The 23,485-nt window shown below is 31.6% G+C and overlaps 3 protein-coding genes across 5 annotated transcripts; 2 read left to right on the forward strand and 1 right to left on the reverse strand.

Annotated features, from left to right (window-relative positions):
• The first annotated feature begins 1,301 nt into the window (after positions 1-1,301).
• On the forward strand, positions 1,302-4,988 carry LOC107410203 (uncharacterized). Of its 3 annotated transcripts, none has more exons than XR_009639450.1 (3): positions 1,302-1,721; positions 1,835-2,006; positions 4,320-4,988. XR_009639450.1 is itself a non-coding variant. In XM_048477707.2 (2 exons), the coding sequence occupies exons 1-2, from the start codon at positions 1,532-1,534 to the stop codon at positions 1,954-1,956; spliced, it is 312 nt and encodes a 103-aa protein (XP_048333664.1). In that variant the 5' UTR covers positions 1,306-1,531; the 3' UTR covers positions 1,957-2,249. The 3 variants fall into 3 exon arrangements, 1 of the variants encoding a protein (XP_048333664.1); XR_009639449.1 differs by lacking the exon at positions 4,320-4,988 and adding an exon at positions 3,492-3,864; XM_048477707.2 differs by lacking the exon at positions 4,320-4,988 and having other exon boundaries at positions 1,306-1,721; positions 1,835-2,249.
• A 3,949-nt stretch (positions 4,989-8,937) lies between these two features.
• Positions 8,938-11,576, reverse strand: LOC125418675 (NAC transcription factor 25). Its single transcript, XM_048462834.2, has 3 exons — positions 11,253-11,576; positions 9,872-10,150; positions 8,938-9,564 (listed from the first exon to the last, which is right to left on the reverse strand). Exons 1-3 carry the CDS (start codon positions 11,574-11,576, stop codon positions 8,965-8,967), a joined length of 1,203 nt encoding a protein of 400 aa, XP_048318791.1. The 3' UTR covers positions 8,938-8,964.
• A 6,505-nt stretch (positions 11,577-18,081) lies between these two features.
• On the forward strand, positions 18,082-23,448 carry LOC107426608 (cold-responsive protein kinase 1). The gene is made up of 7 exons (XM_016036872.4): positions 18,082-18,284; positions 19,830-20,018; positions 20,118-20,248; positions 20,538-20,751; positions 21,691-21,922; positions 22,611-22,761; positions 22,854-23,448. The coding sequence occupies exons 1-7, from the start codon at positions 18,257-18,259 to the stop codon at positions 23,175-23,177; spliced, it is 1,269 nt and encodes a 422-aa protein (XP_015892358.2). The 5' UTR covers positions 18,082-18,256; the 3' UTR covers positions 23,178-23,448.
• Positions 23,449-23,485: the final 37 nt, after the last annotated feature.

A 23,485-nucleotide genomic window follows, 5' to 3' on the forward strand; every position in this document is an offset into this window, starting at 1 on the left:
TATATGTTTTGTTATGTGGGCTTACAATTCCTTAAAAAAAGAAAAAAAAAAGAAAAAAAACCGTGCGATGTAATTTTTTTATTTTATTTTTCTTTGCTTGAAAAGGTGAAGTAGAGCAATTTTATTGACCATTCCTGGTTTCCTGTCGCATCGCCTCATCAAAATAGGTGATAGAAGAAACCTCTTTAATATATTTTATTAAAGAAATATCGTTAAAAATATATATAGCTATATTGATATATATATATATATACATTTTTATTTGTTTGTTAACATAAATATAATTTTATTGAAAGTCACATAGTCTTTATACATAATATAAATATACATATATATTTAATATATTTTTAATCAAGATTGGTTGGAGTGTTTTTAGTGTAATCGTGCCACCACTTTCATCCCATTAGGTAGATAAAATTAGATGGGTCTTGAATTATCTATTTTCATATTTTTTTTTATAATTTTTTAATACATGACAAAAATAGCGATAAAAAATTAAAATATTAAATCATAATAATTATTTTAAAATTATATCTATCAATTTTTATTACGTATGAAAAATTTGTAGAAACATACAAAAATAAATAATTCAGGATTTATTTAATTTTTTCCCCATATGAATCCTCCCGAAAACTAAGTAAAAACTCTGCAAATCTAGCCAAAAATATCTGCTACACAGAACACGTTCCTATTAATGACATAGCTTTTATTCCTTATTCTTGGTAATATGGTTATGTTTTTTTTTTTCCTCCCGGGGGTCAGCAATCACAAAATTGAATCCCATCCAAGTTGGTTTTCCAAATGCTCCATTTTATTTTCAAACGTTGACAAAATTAATTTAGGAAAATGGTAAATGATATTACGTGCATAAGGATTAAGAACGCTTCAACCAAATTGAAAGGAATATTCCAACTAAGGGAAACACGCCAAACTTTTGAATACAAATGGTTAAAGTTAGGATAATTCTAAGAGCAAAGATCAATACTAGTTTTTTCCAATCTCTATATATGATATGATATATTGGAGGAATTATCGGTTATCTCCAAAGGGATATTATTTTAACATAAAATTACATAAAAAAACAAAATAAAATAAAAAATTGCATAATACCCAAAAATATTTAGAAGATTTCAACTCTTTTAACGATCGAGATGTTTTTATCCAAATCCTAGATTGTTCCGAAGTGACGGCTTCGGAGAGCAATTCCACGTTAAAAAAGAAAAGAAAAAAAGGAACCGCAAAAAGAAAAAAGCGTCGTCCACGTTACGCCACGCGCGCTCACAGATTTACCTCCAACCTCCTCCAACAACGACCCAACACCATCCTCTCTCTCTCTCTCTCTCTCTCTCTCGTTACTATTTTTATTTTCTCATTGTTTGAAAAGTCCCTCGGATACTCTGCACGACTCTTTCAGCTGGAACTTTTATCGAATACCTCGCAGTAGACCTCACATTTTCTTTGCTGCCAGAGAGCTTCAGCTTCGCTTCCTCCAAATTCACGACATTTTGCTCAGGAAAAAAAGAATAACGACATGGCGTATGTCGACCACGCTTTCTCCATTACCGACGAGGATATCATGGTGGAGTCGTCGTATACGGTCAACAATAAACCTCCGATCAAAGAGATCGCTCTCGCTGTAGCGCTCCTCGTCTTCGGTACCCTCGGCATCATAATTGGTATATTAATGGCTTACAACCATGTCGGTGGCGATCGAGCTCACGGTATTAAATCTTGCAATTCTCATTATAAATGTTCATTAGGGTTTTGTCTTTTTTTTTTTTTTTGGCTGTGTTCTTTGAGATTTGGTTTTGAATTTTTGTTTTAAAAATTTCAGGTCTTTTCTTTGCAATACTTGGGGCGATCTTGTTCATTCCGGGTTTTTATTACACGCGGATTGCGTATTATGCTTATAAAGGATACAAAGGCTTCTCTTTCTCAAACATTCCACCTGTGTAGCTCGCATGAGATTAGCTCTCAACTTCCGACTTTTGTCCTTTTCTTCCCATGTACAAATCTTTCCCCAAGTTGTGCTTCTTTCTTTGTCTATTACTGTATTTTTTTTTTTTTTTTTTTGAATTCTGGGTGTTTGTGTTTTTTGATCAATAATGTGTAATTAGATGGTTCTCGTTGGTCTGAACGGAAGAAATTGTTTTTTAATTTTTTGGTTACTGCAATATAGTCAATTTCTGGACCAGTTAGTGAACATTTGCTTATAAGGAGATTATAGTGAACGTACAGTTATTGTGGAAGAGCCCCTTTTTTTTTTTCCCCTGTCCTTTATTTTGCCTCCACTGCGTTAATGTTTTTTTGTTAATTATATAATATCAGATACTTCAGGATACAAATGGGTTTGTTCCAGGTCAGGTGGCATTTTGTGCTTTGCTTGAGAAACTTAAACTTGTATGGAAAAAGATTTTGTAGAAGACTTGTCTTGACCTGTAAAAGAATATTCTTCTGTTAACAACATGAATGATATCAACTGGTCATAAGTATTCTTGTATTATGCGAGGCTATTGAAAAGAAAGGAGCCTTTTTAACAATCCTTAAAAATTTAAAGTTTTTTATTTATGCTACGGTCCGTAAGCAAAATCATTATTTTTGATTGTATATTATGTCCTCAAGTGTCTCTACAAGGACTGGAAATTTGTAGATTCGAGAGTAACTGTTTCTGTTTGATGTGTATGGATCTATGTGACTTATGCCTCTGTAGATTTTGTGCTTGTTAATTGATCAAGGTTTTTGGATTATAGCTCAGCTCAATTTTGTAGAATCTCAGTTAACAATTATTAAACTCTAGCCTGACTAGATTTTCTCCGGGCAGGATCATCAAACTAGGTTTGGGTTTTACGTTGGTTAAAGAATAATGCAGAAGATTCATGTAATAATTTTTTGGCACACTTAATTTCTGCTCCGTTGTGCTTGGTTGTTGAAAGAAATTGAGCTAGAGTATGAATCGATGTTATTTCAACTTTGTTAAATAATTAGTTATTTTAAGAGCTGACTTGCTAATTCAGATAACGATTGTGTTAAATAATTGGGCAATGTATTTAAGTCCCTTAGATAAAGAAATAAAGGAGGAAAAAGGTAGTTAACCTATTAGTGTATATTATGTGATTCATGTTCTCTACTCTGTCTATTCTGAAGCCACACTTTTTGGTACATTTCTTGTGGTGCTTCCATAGGTATTTGTGCACTTGATTTGGTGATATCAAATGACTTTCTTTCCGTCCTCTTGTCTTACCTGCTTCAAACAGAGGCTTTCATTTGAGAGTCTATGCATTCTAGTATTACCATGTAACCATCTTATGTCTACCTTTCAGTTTATGCTCATAATTTTTGTTTCTTTAACATTACAAAAAATATGTAAGAACTTAATTATGCTGCTTATGAATTCCATAGTTCGTTTCCCATCCTTGGGGCCATTTCAGTTTTTTTGTGTTGTGATAATCCTGAAAGGATTCTTCATTATATTGATTTTGTTTTTCAAGCAGGTAGTTGTTGCAAACTGCAGAGGCATATTATTCAGGAGAGGGAAAAAAAAAAAAAAAAAAAAAAAAAAAAAAAAAAAAAAAAAAGAGAAAGAAAAAGATCTGGAGAGGCATTGCTAACTATTCTATTGAGGGGGTACATATAAGAATGTGGATAATGGTATCCAATGGAAGCTCTTAGCCATAAAATTATATGCATTCGTGAAATACCCTCTTGCTTGGTTTTATTTTATAAAACAATTTAATTATGTATCAAAGTCAATTTTTCATTACCAATTTCCAAAACATCCAGGTGAGCAGCCAAGGGGTGGGGGATGGGATACAAGTTTGCTGTAGGTTTTATTGTTGTCTTCTTGCTGTGTCATTGCCCAGCTTATGGTGGAGCTGTCCCATATTTACTTATTTTGTTTGTGCTTATGGTTAGAAACATATGGACATCATTGGAATGTTTGTTTTCTAAGCGTTTCTTAGGTTTTTTTTATATTATCAGTTTCATGAAGTCTTAATAGTGCCTTCAGCAGCAGTTTAAAGTCTTAATTTGCCTTGGTTTGCTGATTTATTGGAGTCTTTTCTGATTACTGGAGATTTGGTGAATGGGAGTGTAACAAAACTAGTGTTGTGTAAAGGTGTATATATTTGGGTTTAGATTAGATTGCATGGATAAATGGGTTGCCACTGTTTGGACAATCTGAATGTAGGACATATTTGTGCTACATCATCGTGTTAATGCAGTATTTTTATGCTTGTTATAAATTCTCAACAGCAAGCAATTTCAGGATTTATTAGGTAATTTTTGAAGAGCATATTATGAAAAAATATTTTGGTCTTCAGGAAATTCCCAGGTAAAGGGAAAGAGGATAATATCGGGGCTGCAAAAGAGTTGAAAATGTGCAAGCTTTTTGGGATTGTTTTATGATAATAAAGGTAACAACTGAATGGTGAACAGTGAGGGAAAGAGGGAGGGGCATGTAAAAGAGAATTGGTAGCAGATATGTTTGTGGTGGTGGGTCTGAGTATGATGTTTACTAAATGCTGATAAATTTACAAAGTAAACTTGGACATATTTGAATTCGAGAAATAAATGAGGTTAATAATGAAGGTTAGGTCAATTTTGACTTTTGATTTCGTGATTGGAAGTCAGATTAGCATTAAAAAGTTTTAAAGTCAAGTAGGTCCAAAACTAGTCTATATAGGATTTTGTACAATTTTTATATGGTCGACTGTACATGTAGTTTGGTTGTGTAAGTATTATCTTTAGGGGAGAATCCTTGGGAGTTTATTTATTTATTTATTTTGTTTGCTTAAATGATTTTACAAAGAAGGCTCCTTCCTCTTGTTCATGAAAAATAAAAAAAGAATAAATGAGGTTGAAAAAAAATATATGTATGCACTATTTTATCCTTAGCTTGTAAGAAATTCATTTTCAATTTGACAAAAGCTTGTTTGGTTCATGATGTAATTACTGTACAGTTATTTATATAAGAATATGCTTTCTAGGAAGCTATTTTCACTATTCAATAGAATTATATCAAGCATTTTTATTCATAAAATTATTTTCTACTATTGGCCTACATTTTATCCATTAAATAATAAAGAAAATGTAAAGTTTCTAATAAAGTCTTATTTCCATGAACAATCTGTTTAGTGGACTTAATTAAAAGTAATGCATTACATTAAAGTTTTGAACATTAAAAAGTCGTCCTTTCTAAAAATCAATTGGAGACTCGTTAAATTATATTATTTGTTTAAAGAGAAAAAGAAGACTTGGAATTGAATGCGTGCCGGTATATGTTTTGCAGTCATCAGACGCAGTAATGAATTCTGCACCCCCTCATAATGCGCAAATTTATTATCACTTTATTCACCCAGAAAAATTTATTATGACTTTATATTGATATATGTATAGGAATTGAAATATACAACTCAAATTAAGTGACATTCGAGGTGAACTTAATAAAATATACAACTCAAATTAAGTGACATTCGAGGTGAACTTAATATAATTCATTAATACCAATTTTCATATTACAAAATTATATTGAATCATTGCATCTTTTAATTTTTCTTAACGAGATTGATTCAGTTGGTATGGTAAGTTAAAAGATGAGTTTAATACACCGTATAAATGATTGAAAACTCCTACATTTATTTTGTCTTGTTCTTGTTTTTTTCGAAAAACCCCTCCATTTATTTTATTACTAGGATTAGGCTCATGAAAAGGGTCAGCGGAATGCCGGACATAAACGGTGAAAACCAGTACATTATATATTACATATTTTTCTGGTGATTGTTATCCATGCTTTTACATTTTGGAGGTGGTTATACATTATATGTTCTTGGATCAACCATGATAAAAAACGGGGAGTAAAATCATTTATCTTCGACAAAGAAAAATGAAAACCCAAACATATCCGTAAACAATACAAGTCAATCATGAAACCAGAAAAGAAACACCAGGAGAATAAAAATTGAGAAAAGAAAGTGTAATCAAGTAGTTGATTACGAAGGAAAAATCAAGTTTTCTTCTCAATAACATCGGCTACAACTCACTATGATTAATAAAAAAAAAAAAAAAAAATACTAAAAACAAAGAAAAACACAAAAATATTTACACACAGTGGAAAAACATATCATATCAGTAACCATATATATATATATATATATATAGCTTCGTTAAGATATGATTATTGATTACCACTTGAAGACCCTGTCAGCCAAAAAAATAAAAAAAAAGAAAGTAAGATTACCATTAGAAGACTCTTTTATTCCTACCTGTTATGTAAGGGATTTGAACCAGTGGGAACCACCCTTTTTTCTTCCTCAGCTGTATACTCACAAAAATGGAGTCGTTTTGACCTGCATTCCCTCAAAGCTTGTTCATCAGCTGCTTTTCCATTCGTTGTGTTTTGGTTTTCAGTCATGTTTAAGAAGAAGCTCAACCTTCCAACTGCTTCAGACCCAAAACAAGACGAAAACAGGAGACAAAGAAGAAACAAAAGCTTAGTTATTTTCATTGCCCACAACCATCACCTACCGAAAAAAAAAAAAAAAAAAAAAAGGAAAAAATCACTGGTACTGAATAGAAATCCTTGATTTATAGGAATAACCCATTAAAAGAAGGATGACAAATACACAAAACGCACAAAAGGGATTTATAAAAACGACCTCTGAGAGAATGGAGGTATATAGAGTTTTTTTCTGTGGGAGTGAAAAATGAAAAAGAGGAATTGAGCAGGTCATTTACTATGATATCTGGGGGTAGACAGTGAAATACTTTGATACATCAACATCTATTTTTGATCTGAACGTTCACCAAACAGCATTTAATGCTTGAATTCCATTTGGAAATTTATGATAAAACTGAACAAAACAGATGATGAACTTTTGAAATAGTAAGTAATTTTAAAGTGGAAAAGCATATATATATACAGATAACATTCTTTTGCTTAACTAGCTATCTAGATGCATTGCCCAATATCCTATAGCTAGTACTCTACATATATATGTATACTTAATCTTCTACAGTCTCCAGCATTAAGCTCAGTTTGTCTTGGGAAACTTCATCCAATGAAATCCCTCCACGTGTTATCAAAGAGGAGAAAAGATGAGCTGGTTTTCAGAAAAAGGAAATCTGCCACAAAGATCAATCGGTATGAAGATGAAAAACGATGAAAAAGTGGCGTTTTGACCAAAACGATTTCTATGAATTAATTTTTGGTTGGAAAAAAGCTGGTACTTGAAAAAAGTGGGTTGTGATTAAATGAATGATGGAGATCTGTCAGCCTTCTGATTACTTTGAAGTGCAATTGGTGAGGAAGAGAAACATCCTGGAAATGGTATATATTCTTATAAAAAAAAGGTATGTGCAAAGCTTCATTAATTAAAGCCTGCCTTAACGGTTTAAACTTAAACATATCCCCTTCGAATGCAGTTTTGTTTTCTCATTTAGGATCGATCTTTTAAATTGGTATTACAAAGTATGTAAACTGTAATATTCGTTATGTACCTATGTCTCTGTTCATGATTTGGAAGATATATCCGGAGGACAAAACTATGTTTTATATATTTCAAAGAGGCGGTTTTCTATGGTAAGTTTTTTCTACTGTCTCTTGTTTGTTATTTGGAAGATATATCCGGAGGACAAAACTATGTTTTATATATTTAAACGAGGCGGTTTTCTATGGCAAGTTTTTTGTTGACAAATAACTTGAAAAGTATTAGATGTATATGTCCTCTTCAACAATTCTAAAATCTCTTGTATATCCGACTTCTATTCCTAGTTATAAATATTGGATTGGCAGCTAATGTGACAATTTAATTGGCACCATTGCGTTTTGTTTGATTTCCAATTTGGCATATATGAAAATTCAGATTTAGATTTCATTGAACGTCTTTTACCAAAAATAAAGACTTTTTTGAAGGTCATACCCATTTCGCAGCATTAATGAGGGATGGAAGGGTCTGCATCATGGAGTCCCAAGCAATTTCCATTAAAAAAAAAAAAAAAAAAAGGGTTTCAAACAATTTTATTTTATTTTATTTTTGGTGGAGAGGTTGCCACGTCGGAAGGAGCTGCCCAAGAAAAGAGTGTAATACCAAGCCCCAAATAACGATTTGAGCTTCCCATTTCTTCAATTTTGCTCTTAGAAACATAGCATTTTCGTGTTCACAATAAGTCTTGTAATTTGCAAAATTTGCTAGATGACCCCCCAGCAAAAAAAAAAAAAAAAAAAAAAAAAAAGAGGAAGAAGAAAGAAAGAAATTCAACTTGTTTAATTTCATCCCTTTGTCAGATTGCCAAATCGTTGACACAGTATCAATGCCTTGTATTGTATTTTTAGGTCTAGGTAGATTACTAGTTTGGTTTTCTCTATTTAAAGGTATTTACCTAGAACAAAGGTTTGTTTTTATTTATGTTAATAACTGTTTCAAACTAATTTTCCTATTTTGTTAAGAGATGTCTAAACAAAGTTTAAATCTTGTATTGTTTATATTCACTTTTTTAATTTAAGAATCAATTTCAAAATTATTATTCTTTTTATTTACTTTACTTGTACTCATTCATTTTTCTGGATGTTTCTTTACTTCCATAGAAATAATACATCTCAATTTGGTTTCATTATTTTGTCATATCAATGCAGTAAGTTACAATGATGAGTAATTAAGTGTGACCTTTCCAATGGTTTCCAATTAAATATAATAATATACATATATATTAAAGAAAATTTAAAATCATCTTCAAATTTAACCACTGAATTAAATCATTATGCCTACCGTGCATTGAACATTTAATCCAAATTTCATTCCTTCTGAAAAATATAAAAGATCTTTAACAAACCGAAAATATCAATCAATCACTTTATCTAGTTAAGAAAAATCTTTGAAAAAAAAAAATTCCTCCTAGAAAACTAAAGAACAAACAAAATGTTAATAACTATTCCACAAAGTTCTCAATTCTAGGTGCCTTCTATTACAATTATTTGGCATTTGCACCGGCTGTACGAGGCATGAAAGAGTCATTTCCATGGCTAGCAGCATGAGAGATGGAAGAGTTTATAGCATTGTTGGTATTGTCCATCTTCATAATCCATTGGTCAAAAGAACTACTATCCATGGTCATAGAAGGAATAGCATTGTTTTGGAGCGAGTCTGATAAACTGTAATAACCATCATCACCATCATCATGTTGATACCCAATATTGTGATCTTTGGTGGTGAATTTTTCTGTAGAATGGATAAATGGATAAATCAATGGCGATGGTTCTGTGACCTTGAAGGAATTCTCAATATCCAAGTATGGATGTCCAAGATGCGTGGAAGGTTGGTTCATGAAAAGAAGATCATGATGATTATTAGGCTCAACAACACATTGAAATTCCGGGTAAGCATGGAGCATATGATGGTGATAGATATTATGGTTTTGATTGGAGGAGGAGGTTGTTAAAGTTTGATTAGTAGCAGACTTCTTTGCATGGCGTTTATATCCATGATCATCTTCTGTTTTCCTTGCATTAATCTTTGATGGAGACCTGTCAGCCTTCTTCTTATATACTCTACATAGAACCCAATCATCTAGCTGCAAAAAATATGAGAGAATAAAAAAGTTTAGTTAGAAATTTTAACACTTTTATATTTTCTTTTCAATTTTTAAATAATAGTATGTCATCATTTGGTAACTATAACCAATAGAACCATTGTACTATTTGACAATTTAAATGGTTGTTCTATAAGATTCACTTTTGCAAAATAGGTTTTTAAAATAAAAAAATTGAATAAATAATCTAATGTAGTCAATTAACAATTAACATGTTAGCAATGATTTAATTAGTAACTATTATATGACAAATAGCAAAACTGACAACAAGTAGTAGCATGTATTGTACCCTCATGTCATTATCAGTGCCAGTAGTAATTCTTTTCTTGGGAGGTTCATTCAATCGATATTCATGCATTATCCAATCAGTTTTATCACCATTGGGAGGTTTTCCTTTGTAGAACACCAAAGCCTTCCTGAATCCAATCTTATCTTTATTGGACATCACTAGTTTGTCGGCTCCAGTGGCCTTCCAAAAACCATCTCCAGCTGCTCGGTTTGGACGCTCACCATTAGGGTACTTGCGATCTCTTGGTGTGAAAAAATACCATTGACTATCTCCTTGTGGCTTGTAGTTTTCTGCATATCAACAAACATTAATTCTATGTTCATCAACTATATATATATAGTTAGGTTCAAGTAGGATACACTCTACTTTTAATGTGGGATCCCTCATGGCCATTATTTCATTAGACGAGGTCTTAGAGTTACATGGAATAATATAACGACTACAAATGGTGGACCTCGATTTAAATAATAAAGCTAACCTTATTTAAGCCTATTTGCATGTACATGGATAGATAGATATATATAACAATCAAAAGAAAGTTCTTGCTTCCCAAAATCAATTCACTTAAAAAGGTCATGAATTCACTAAGATCAATTTCTAATTTGTACTGTATCTAACTAGGAAGAACTAAGGCTGTATTTGGTCATAGTATGATCAACAGGTCCTAAGTGAAACAGAGGCAAACAAATCTAAGTCTTTTAACTGGAAAACCAAAAATTAAAGGATTACAAACCAGGGAAACTAAGAAAAACGGATGAGTTTCTACAAGGGAAGGATAATCATCTCAAGTTTTAGGGTTGCATAGCATAGATGTATACATTTGAACTACAAATAATTAATAAGCTTTGTTATTTGTCATATTTAGTAATGAGCATCAATGAGATTCATACGGGAAAAATAGTAAATCTAGATCCATTACTTTCTATTATCAATGATATAAATAACATATTTTATAATTAATATGGTAGAATATAATACATAATGTCATATATTGTTTGAAAAAATAAATGACAAAAACTAAATATCCATAAAGGTACATGTTGGAAAAGTTAAAATCAAAGGTGAACCCCATCTCCACCCCCTCCAAAAAAAGAAAAAAAAAAGAAAAAAAAAAAAGCCAACTTAATTACCATCAAAGTGCAAGCTAGATACCATAAGCTAGATACCATATAGATCAATTAAACAAATGGTCAAAATCGTTTCTCATTGTTTCTTTTGCTTGGTCATTAGTCAAAAGTCAAAACTATTTCTGACGTATATGTGTAGAAGTCAAACACAATATATATATATATATATATACATGTACACACATATGTATGAAATAAAGAAAATTAAAATATGAAAATGAAAAGGAATGGGGTTTGAGTGGAAATTAACCAGCAAGATATTGAGGATTGTGCTTGTAAAGTTCAACGTTATTCCTCATGTTGATTGGAAGCTTTTGATTCGCCACCTTTTTCTTCAAGTAATAACCAACAAGTTCTTCATCTGTGGGTTGAAACCTATACCCAGCTGGGTATTTAGACACTGGATCAAATAATCCATTAATATCATCGCCTTCACCCTCAACATTTCCATTGTTATTGTCATTGGACGACGTCGGATCAGGAGAAGAAGAAGAAGAAATAACACAAGAAGAAGAGCTATTTATAGGGCTCTTGCTTTGATTCTCAACAACAACGTCTCGCTTTTGGTGCACATCCATCGTCGCACGTTTCTGAGCTTTTTATTCAGACTTGTTATAGTTTCAGAAGACACTAAAAGACTAAATTGATCAATGAGGATTAATTATATCTCGTATATATTTTTCATTTTTTTTTTTACTTTTCATTATTTTTATCGGAGAAAATGTTTTATAATATTTATTAGATAAACAAGAATATTTCTGTTTTACTTCTTGTTGATATGATAACTATAGAATATTTTGTCAAAGAGATAAATAGGATCTAATGTATATTTCTGCTTTCTCTTTTTATTTATTTATTTTTTTGTTGGGTGATATTCATGCATATAGTTTGTCCTTTTTATTTTATTTTATTTTATTTTATATACATCTTGTAAGATTAAATAGTTAAGGTGTTATAATTTAAAACTATTTTTTTTTTTTTTGGTATACATCTTTTTCATATTTAAGGAGATTTTTTTTTGTAAGATTAAATAATTAAATAGTTATAATTTAAAACTAATTAATTAATTTTAAGTGTTTTATAATTTACAACTAATTAAATAATTTAAGGATTTTTTTACTATTGTTATTTTTACTACAATATTCTATCATTCAACTTTATACCAAAAAAAGCAAAAATATTTAATTATCATTCATTTTTGTCGAGGAAAAAAATTTATGTATTTAATTCATGTGTGTGTATAGATATATATATATATATATACACACATCCAATCTCGATAACATTCATTTGATTACAATGATAAACTTTTAGCAAATGTTGGATGCTGCCGAGAATATAACTCCCATCTCATATAACAATATAAGCGTATGAACCAGACCCATATTAATGTGAGATGGGAGTTGGTATTCATAAACAATATTATATATATATATTATATATATACTCTCTCTATTACAAGAGATTGTGTATCTTTTACCATAAAGAATTTATCATGTGTCGAATAATTGAACTATATAAAGCCACATTTGACACCGCAAGCTTTGTTGGGGTGGACCTCAGAAGCTGAAGCAGAGGAGGGTGAAGAACTATTTGCTACATCCACATCCTCTGCACTCGCCACCACTAAAACCATGCTCATGAAAATCGCAACTCTCAGTCTGTTTCTTCTACCTTCGATGCCTCTCTCTTCTTTTCACCGTCCTTTTCTTAATTTTTTCAATGATATTTAGATGGATTGTTGTATTTCCAACCTATTCATAGGTGAAATCTTTTCCCAATCTTGAGAAAATTTTGGATAGCTAACACCATCTTTTATAAAGTTTATTTCTTTGTTTTCATTGTATGTAATTTATTTACTTTAAATGTTAATAGTTTATTTGTGTATATATATATATATATATTTCAATAATATAAAATATTATTTATAAGATTAAATTAGGATGGCAGTTTACAACCTTGATGGTTTACGGAGGTGTATTGGATTTTAAAAAGACTTCAAAAATCTAAAGGTTTACAATTCAAATTTTTAATAACGTCTATAGAATTAAATATTCAAGTTTGTGCATTAAAATCACCCATGTTAGGTAATTTTAAAAAAATAATAGAAAAATATGAATAAAAAAAGATGATCTCAAATCTAACTTTAATCCTAAAAATTTTATTGGATTTATCCATTAAAAATTGCTACAAATTTTAGGTAGAATCTGTTAAATTCTATAACAATTTTTTGAATTTTTTTAAAATTTATAATTTTTTTTTAAAATCCATTAGTCTTTTAATTCAATTATTAAATTTAAAATGTTTGCGTGGCAAAAGATTTTGCTTTAGGTATTTGAAAAGGGTTCGTGATTGAAGGAATGATGGAGGATTGCCCGGCTCGTTTTGGTTACTTTGTAATGCAACTGGTGAGAAAGAGAAGCATATCCTAGAGATTGTTAATTTGCTGATAAAAAATTATATGCGAGCAGTTTAGTTGAAAAGCTTTTATTAATTAATCTTCTTGCCCTGCTATCACTGATTCTTTAATTGTTCCAAACTGCTTCGAAATTTGAATTTATCCTTATCCAATATGCTATGCACCTGTCATTTTAAATCTTGATTGTTGGGATTTAGTCTGTGCTCCTTTCTTGTTACTGTTATCTTAACCATATGGCTCTGGTCTAATGCAGTGGTCAGCAATCAGCATCCCCTGCATTTATAGTCAATCTAATTATTTCAGAGGTTTTGACATTTAAGATATGGACTTTCCTAATTTCACGTAATAAAAAGACATTCTACACACTGATTAAATGATGGTATATTGGCTTTTATTTTTCTATCTTTCAGCCCAAACAAGAACATACCCAAAAAAAAAAAAAAGTATTTAAGAGGTTCTCAAGGTCCAGGATAGGAGAAACTCCGCATTTATTTAATTCTCAAATTTTATAGCAAACCAAATAAAAATTAATAATTATCTAGAGAGAAAAAAGAAAGAGAAAAAAATGAAAATGAAAAAAGAAATCTTGTAGTCCTTTAGACAATATCAAACGGTATTCTTTTCTTTCTGCTCATTGAACTTTTTACTTTTGAGTTGCATATGGCTTATAACCATCAGGTTTTCCAATCAAGTAAATAGCAACTTAAATTACAGAAATTTGTTGCAGAACGATTTGGCTAGAGTTTTAACCAAATATATAATTTATATATTAAGCCTATGTTATGTTAATGATTAAACCATGTGCATGTTAGGTTTTTTGAATTAATGTGCAGATTAAATTTGTGTGTTTAGCTGATTGCTTAAGTTTATACATATGGCATAGATTTGCTTAGTGTTTTGGATCTCCCAAAACAAGCAACATTGTGGGTTGTGGACAAATTAAGTCCATATATATAATTTCAACATAATTACTGAAAAAAACAAGAATTAATCCCATGGATTATTTAACTTGAAAAAAGTGCATTACTTTATATAATCTTAAAGAGATGAGCTATATTTATTAATAATAATGATGATATAGCAGAGCAAGGCCTAGCCATTAGTGTTGTTGAATTGGAGCAGTTGTTATGGCAAGAAACCAGTTTCCATCATCATCTGAAAAAATCTGAAATTGACAACCAAAAACGTACCTAAAAAAAAAGGTTGACCATTAAAAACTTATTAACTAAATCAAAATATAAAGGAAGATGATGAGGTAATAATTAATGGATATATCCTGAATACATCATGTTATTTAAACTTTTATAAAATGGTGTAAGTGCAAAATCAGTCTGCCTACTATAACTGTTTCGTATATATATAGTCACAAATCTTAATGTGATCAGAAGTCAGGACTCACCGTGACGAGTACATTCAAACATCACCAGGAGGAGGATGTTTGCATTTATACATGCAATGGTCATAGCAAGATCGATATCTTGTATGCAAGATGCATTTGAGCCACATTTCACACCACAAGCTTTGTTGGGTTGGACCTCAGAAGCAGAAGCAGAAGCAGAGGAGGGTGAAGAAATCTCGGTTACATCCACATCCACTGCACTCGCCAGTAGAATCATGCTCGCCAAAATCGCAAACTCTTACTGTGTTTCCACCTTCCATGCCTCTCTCTCTCTTTCTTTCTTAATTTTTTCAATAATATTATTTAGATGGATTAATGTATTTTTTCAACCGTGCTAAACATCTAATTTATAGGTGTAAAATATCTTTTGCCTATGTTGAGAAAATCATGATAATTAAGTTCATACTTTGTTTGATAAAAGTAGTTTATGTTTTTGGGTTAATGGATTTTAGTGAGTGGTTTGTTTACTTCAAATTTTAGTGATTTGTTATTTTTTATTTTCGTTTACATTTTTTTCAATAATATTAGAGATTATTTATAAGATTAAATTAAGCTGGTAGTTTACTAAGTTACAGCTACTTAAGTGCATACAAGGGGTACTATACATATATATAAGAAAGAGTTTTTTTTTTTTTTTCCTCGTAAAATCGTTATATTATATAAACAGATTCGCCTTCCCCCCCCCCCCCCCCCCCCCCCCCCCCCCTCTCTCACAAATGTAGCATATAGATATGAAGTAAGAAGGGTAACAAAATTTGTGACAACTTGTTATATATAAAAAAAATGAAAATGGAAGTAATATCACAAAATTAATTCAAAGGCCAATGGAATATGGAATATATTTATTTATTTTGCTTGGATTTTCTCTCTCTAAAACTCACGCCTGAATACGCAAATATATTAATGTCGCATACTTTTTTTTTTCCTAGCAAATCTGTTATATTGTAATTTTCTACCATATTGTTTGAAACTATTGTTATAATATTTTTTAATTAAAATATATGCATACTTCTTTCCTTTTTTATATTGTGATATCTAGAAATTTGAACTCCGATACATATATCTATTTTTTATTTTATTTATATATATATATATTTATTTATTTATTTGTCAGTTTCCGTTGCAGACGTCTATAGTGTTGATAGTCCGAACATAGACGTCTCTATATACACATTTACCTATCCTGCCATAGAAAAATATACTTTCGAGGCTATGGAATTTTTCTTTTTTCTTTTTTTGGACATTATGATAAATTAGGGAATGAGAAATTTTAAAATTGTTAAACTTCCATTTCTGTTTTCTCCTGTATTAATCATCCTAAACAGGTCCTCTCCAAACAATATCTATATATATATATATATATACATATAGAGTAGTGATTGAGGGCCACCTATATCGAATACAAAAAGACAAAAGACACAAAGACAGCATCTATATATATATATATATATATAGATAGATAGATAGATAAAATAGTTTTATGATGTGGATCATATCTAAGTAGATGTTTTTTGAAAAAAAAAAAAGGTTTTATTGCATATATATACACAGTAAAAACTGATATTTTTTTTCAAAAAGTGTCTGCTTTAACTGTGTATAAAGATGAGAAGAAAGTGCAACGGGAGAATATCTTTCATACTAGATGCAAAGTCAAAAATAAAATATGTAGCATGATTATTGATGGTGGGAGTTGTACTAATGTTGCTAGTCTTACTATAGTTGAAAAACTAGGTTTACCCACTATGAAGCATCCAAAATCATACAAGCTACAATGGCTTAATAATTGTGAAGAGTTGAAGTTGAATAGGCAAGTGAAGATTGCATTCTCTATTAGTAATTATGAAGATGATGTTATTTGTAATGTGCTACCAGTGCAAGCTGGTTATTTGCTTTTGGGACATCCGTGGTAATTTGATAGAGATATCAATCATCATGGTCTTACTAATAAGATTGTCTTCAATTTCAAGGATAAACAAGTGGTGCAGCCAATGATTCCTAAACAGGTTTTTGATGATCAATTGGCTTTACAAAGGAGAAGAGAAGCTGAACAATAACAAAATCAAGCTGTATCCAACCACCAAGAGTAGAAAACAAGTGGTGAGGATGAGAGTGTAAGTGCAAAAGAAAAGAAAAAGAGTGGGAAAAAAAAAAAGAGAAAGAGTTTTTATGCAAAACAGAATGAGATGAAAAAGCTTTTTTGTTGTAAAAAACCTATGATTGTAATGATATACAAAGAAGCATATATGAATCAAAAAGTGTCAGTTTAAGTGTATTTCGTATCGTAGAATTTTCTTATATATATATATATAAAGACGAATTATTAAAATATTTTGATAGTTTTTCGATAGTTTTTCTATCAGAATTTCACTTGTCAATTTTTAAATTATTTTAAAAATCGATACGTAAACTTATTTTTTTAGTTTAATAAATCTAGAAAATATTCATTTTGTCCTTTTAAAATTTTAATATATTATCCAACCACATTAGATTACAAAAACATCTTTAAATCTCAATTAAAAATATTAAAAAACTGATAAGAAAAATTTTGATAAAAAATTTATCAAATATTTTGATGAGAAACTAATTCTATATAAATATATACACATTTCTACTACTGTGAGTATTTATCCACGCTATAAATGGGCGTTTCTTATCATGTTACATATTACGGAATGAATATCATCCTAAAAAACACAATGGATCAAGAGAAATGATAGACAAAAGGGGTGGAATTTAAAGTGAAGTTTTATCACTTTTAGAAATGCTTAATCATTAATCATAAATTCATAACTCCAAAACTTACCAGATAGAGTAATTTTGGTCATTTTTTTTTTAAAAAAAAAAGGTTCATACACATTTGATTTTGAAAACCTGAAAACAATTTTTATAAACAAATTTTGTAAAATGAGAATGACAAATTGGATTACGTATTTTGAGATTTTATCTATTCCCTTTATTATCTATGTTTTTAAAATTTTTGATATTTTTTTTTTTGGCAAGGTATAATGTATTATCTTTTTTTTTTTTTCACCTTTTATATTTAAAAAAAGATTTCAGAATAATAATAATAATAACAGAGTTTTTAATTTGTATAATAGTGTACAGAGCAGAAGAGAGAATGTTTGGCAGTTTGGTGACGTGGAAAGCCCATTTGGAGGTTTGTCTTTGTGATGTCCGAAATAGTTTTCCCTCGATTTCTCTTATGTTTTTACTCCTTCAACGCCTACTTTCGCTTTCTCATTCTCTCTCTGGATTACTCATGAGCTTCTCCGACGATGTACAAGAAAACAGACAAAAACAAAGAAAACAAAGAAAACGAAGAAGATAGGCTGGTTCCAGTTGTTGTGAAAAAAAGAAAAAAAAAAAAAAAAAAAAGCTAGCTGCCAACACTGCCTTGACATAGTCTCTTCTGGAAGCAAATTCCCACTTGCTCCCTCAGAATGCCTCGCCGAGCTCTGCAACAGGAAGGTAATGTAATTATGGAGCTGTTTGTTGTAATGATTTTGCTTTTTCCTGAACATTATTTTGTTACCCTTTTCGTGGTTGGTTGGTTGGTTAGTACATTCAAGAGTTTGACTTGTTTCTTGTTTCTGTTTTTATACATTTTCACATCAAGAGCAAGTGTTTTCTTATTTCTTATGTTGTTTAACAAATTCAGTTAATCATGGATTGCGGAGATCGATATGGTTTTCTTGTAGTTTACTAATACAGCGAGTTTTGTAGTCAAATTAATGGAGGATCAAATTTTAGCTTCAGAAAAATTTGCAATTTCTCTGATTTTTGTATACATATTTTTGGGTTAGAATTGGAGATGAGAAGTTAGTAACTAGGGGAAGGATCATGAAATTGATGCTTGTACAGCAATAGATTAGTCTTGGAATCTATTTCGAAATAAACAATAGAATCTAAAAATTTATTTAGCAGATTTTTGGACTGTCAATCTGTTTAAAGGAAATTCGAAAAAGTAGTTTTCTTTAGAATTTCACAGTTTTTTAGACATGACTAAGATGATGGATAAAACTTTTCAGTTACTTTTTTCCTTTGGCATATTCCAATTGATCTCTTTCCCTCACCCACTGCAATTCACAATGAAACCTGAGCCTTCCACCAATTTCCATATTTTCAACGGCTGCACTGCGCCACCACTCCCCAATTCGAGACCTTACCGTCATAATCAAGCCCTGCCCCTTGTAAACAGCTATTATTACCTTTGTATGCATAATTGAACATACTTCCTATATGCTTAAATTTTTAGAATCTGACTTAATATGGCATCAGACTCTACTAGCCTAAGTGGTCAAAATTATTATGGTGCACAATTAAGGCTTAATTGTTGTCCCATTACTGGAATGGGCATATATGTGCATGCTTCCTAACAACTTAAGCGTTTAAAATTATTGCACCTTTACATGTAAAAATGTCATGCTAGATGTGTGAAATTGTCTTTTGCAGACACATACTGCCCTGTTTTTTTAGTTCTTCATTAGGATGAGTTTTAAGTCTCGAAGTATGAATGACTACAATTTGTTCTTATGTGATCGAATATTAATTATTATCAGAATGATGGTACTATATTTGTTTGAATTCCTCATACTGCCACATATTAGAACACCGGCATTTCTGAAAGTGACAGTCAATTTGTGGACAAGCAAATGACCATAATGATAGGCATATAAATAGAGTCAGGAAGAAAGAAATCTAAGGATATAATAGGGACTTCGTTCTACACAAACTTGAATGGAAAATTGATTTATGCATCTGAACCAGAGTTGATAACTTTTGAAGCTTTCTGAAGTTATTTCTTTTCCCTGTAGTATTTCTTTTCCCTGTAGTATTCCTAGTACGTAGAACAGTTTATAATTTGTATATGCTAATTGTCAATATTTATCCAGAAGTGTTCTTGGCACTCTTAATCCTCTTCCTGCATTGTTTTTCTCCTTCTATATGTAACTTTGTTTATTCCAATGGTGAACTATTCAAAAAGAAAACTAGTTTGCAATTTTTCCAATGCAGTGATCTCTCCAGCACACTCTAAACTTCCGTTAATGAGCTCTTCATCGAAATCAGAGTCTTCAGAAATCTTATTCTTTTTCTTTGGTGGAATACTCGTGTTTATAATATTGGTTATTATTATATTCATCTTTTGGAAATTAAAACCGGCAGAGTTTAAGAAGCTGCTAGCAAGAACCAGAAGGAGACCAGGTATTTTAGTAGTGTGAAATTATTTAATTTGTGCAAACAAAATCTCAATAAAACCTAATGAAACATCAGCTATGGTAAGGGTCTTGTATCTTTTTGCAGCATCTCCAGACTTCTTTAGTGGCAACCTTCGAACAATAAGCTATTTTGACTTTCAGACATTGAAGAAAGCAACAAAGAACTTTCATCCCGGTTATCTCCTTGGAAGAGGTGGATTTGGACCTGTTTATCGGGTATTACTGCTGATCTATATTATTTTTATTTCAAGAAATCCGCATGTTTGAGACTGAGATCTAAACCACAGAAAGATATGTATGTATAGAATGCAGGTGACATATTTTATTAACTAGTTGTCTATTTTGAAATATGTGGACATGGGAAGGTTTCTTGTTTCTCCTTTGACAGGATTAGATGTGGCTTTCTACATGTTAATCAGCATTGTCTTTTGAGTTCTTGGAAAGCATGATGCAAATATATGAGTCCTACCTTCGGTCTTTAAAGTGCTTATTTTCTATTTGTTAGGGAAAATTAGCAGATGGGAGGTTGATTGCAGTGAAGCAATTGTCTCTTGACAAGTCCCAACAAGGAGAACCAGAATTTCTTGCGGAGGTGAGAATGATCACTAGCATCCAACATAAGAATTTGGTTCGTCTCCTTGGATGTTGCTCAGATGGGCCTCAACGGCTACTTGTATATGAATACATGACAAACAGGAGTTTGGATCTCATAATTTATGGTATTAGTTCTGTTCTAACATTCTTTTATTAATTTATTTTCTGTTTGTTAGGACGATCAAAACTGTAGCAGAGTGGCTTACTAAATCAGGAAACTAAGCTGAAAATTTTTGGAACTGCTTAAGCTTTTGGAAACAATGGTAACTTAATATGGTTTCAGAGCCTAATTGTCTAACCAGTCTTGCGTTTGACTCCTGCTATACCTTTGTTAATTTGAGTGTTGAATTTGCAGAGGGCCAATGTTTGTCCCCTTATTGGATCGCCTAAGTGTGGTCGAGAGTGTTAAAACTGTCTATAATTGTACTGTCTCATTATTTGACAAGACAGAACATAGTTGGGGGGGGGGGGGGGGGGGGGGGGGGGGGTGTGGTGTGTGGGGTGCGGGTGTGTTAAAATTGTCTTGTGTGTTAGCTTGATATATACCCATTTTAAAATAAATTTGTTGATATATGTAGTTGTAGAGCTGCAAAATAAGGGTAGTAATCAATCATTTTCTCGGCATCAATTTGACTATGATCATTTTTCATCTTGTAAAATAAACTTTTAAAAGCACCAAGCTGTAATATAGTTTTAGTTGGTATGTCATTTTCTCCCTTGAAATGCATTGTAATGGAAGTTGATCATTTAAATGAACCAATTGGATTTGTTGGAACAAAATTACTACATTTTCACATGAAAGTGCATGGTTTTCTACAGACAAAGTGGGGAATTCAATTTTTCTTTAATACTAGATAGGTTAAGTATTACCTAAAGCTATTAAATTGTATTTGTAAAGAGCAAACAATCGCTATGACAAGGACCATTTCAGAAAGCTGCTATTCGCAGATTTGCTTCCCTATAATAATACTATATGCAGCTTTGATAATTAGATGAAGCAGATTGTTAGTAACTCAACATGTGAAGCTATGAACTTTAATACTTACAGTTATCTTGTAACACAGGAAAAAATGGTCAGTTCCTGAACTGGAACACTAGGTTTCGAATAATTATAGGTGTTGCTCGAGGGTTGCAGTACCTGCATGAGGATTCACCTCTAAGAATTGTTCACAGAGATATCAAAGCAAGCAACATTCTTCTTGATGGAAAATTTCAACCAAGGATTGGAGATTTTGGGCTGGCCAGGTTCTTCCCTGAAGACCAAGCTTATTTGAGTACTACATTTGCCGGAACTTTGTAAGTCTGCTGGTTAATATTTCAAGGCCTTCTATATGTCACTGATTAGCTGCACATTTTTAAGCTAGAATATGTTAATCTTTAAGTGAAGCTCATTGGAGTGTCAAAAGGACAATTCAGTTGTTTATTTCGCTGTTTGACTCTCGGCCACCTCCATTGGTCACAGGTTGATCCTAAGCATTTCATTCAGGCCGCAGTATGTCATTGCTTCTCATGCAATGACTTCCATTAGAGCCCACCATTACTGCTGGCTCCACAGAGCCATCCAGCCTTCCATCCTCTCTTCTACACTGTCTCTCTACCTCTGGATGGTTTAAAAGGCATTGTTTTATTTACTTCTCTTTATCATATTCTTTGATCTTAAGAAAAGTAGGAGAAAAAAAAAAAAAAAAAGTTCGTACCTGTACCATTGGTAATTTCACATGAATATAGAATTCAGCAGAAGTCCAAACTTTAAAATGATAGAGACTTTCCTGAAGATGAAATCAAATGATTTGACGATCCATTTCAGGACTAATTTTTGTAGGTCCTTCAATGTTAACTAATCATATCTTAACTGCATAAGTGAAACATAAGTTAATTAAGGCAGTAAACCTTCAAATAAGCTCGTAAAATTTCCACTTTCTATGCTGATTTTTTACTGTTTGTAAGTTCATGAGTTTGTAACTTTATCTTATTGCCTTTCCAGAGGTTATTCAGCACCGGAATATGCTATTCGGGGAGAATTGTCTGAAAAGGCGGACATATATAGTTTTGGAGTACTTGTTCTCGAGATTATTAGCTGCAGGAAAAACACAGATCTCACTTTGCCATCAGAAATGCAATACCTCCCTGAATATGTAGAATTCCATCCATAATACATTCTTTACTACGCTGTATGATTACCATGCTTTGAGATTTTACATCTGATTGTTTTCACTCATCATTATAGGCATGGAAGCTGTATGAAAAGTCGAAAGTGATTGATCTGGTAGATCCAAGAATGAGAGAAGATGGATTTGTGGAAAAGGATGTTCTGCAGGCAATAAATGTGGCATTCCTATGCCTTCAACCTCATCCAAATCTTAGACCCCCCATGTCAGAGATTGTAGCAATGCTGACATGCAAAGTGGAAATGCCTGGAACACCTATGGAACCGGCATTTTTGGATCGAAGGCGTAAGGAGGAGAAGAACCTTTCTTGGGATACAATTTCTGAACCTTTCCCTTCTCCCCCTCAAAGTGATTCCACTTCTTTACCTAGACCACCAAACTAGGCACTATTATGCATCCTGTTATTTTATTTTAAAAGAGAGCTTGGAAATTGATCTAAATGTTACATAATGTCATCTTGGTGCTTAAACCGTTGCAGCTCTCAAAGTTCTGTATTCTTTGTATTTGTTTTCTGATTTTTGTTATTTTTCTGTACTTGGTAAATTTTGTTCTATAGATTCATAGTTTGGCAATTTGGTGGATGTGTAATGATCTTGCAGTTGTTAAAAAAGGCAACAAATTGAAGCTTCACTTTTGTAACAGTTATGCATAATATTTTTTTATTATCTCAATTTTCTCTTCTCTTCGCTTA

The sequence above is a fragment of the Ziziphus jujuba genome, chromosome 1, assembly GCF_031755915.1.
Source record: "Ziziphus jujuba cultivar Dongzao chromosome 1, ASM3175591v1".
NCBI lineage: Eukaryota > Viridiplantae > Streptophyta > Magnoliopsida > Rosales > Rhamnaceae > Ziziphus > Ziziphus jujuba.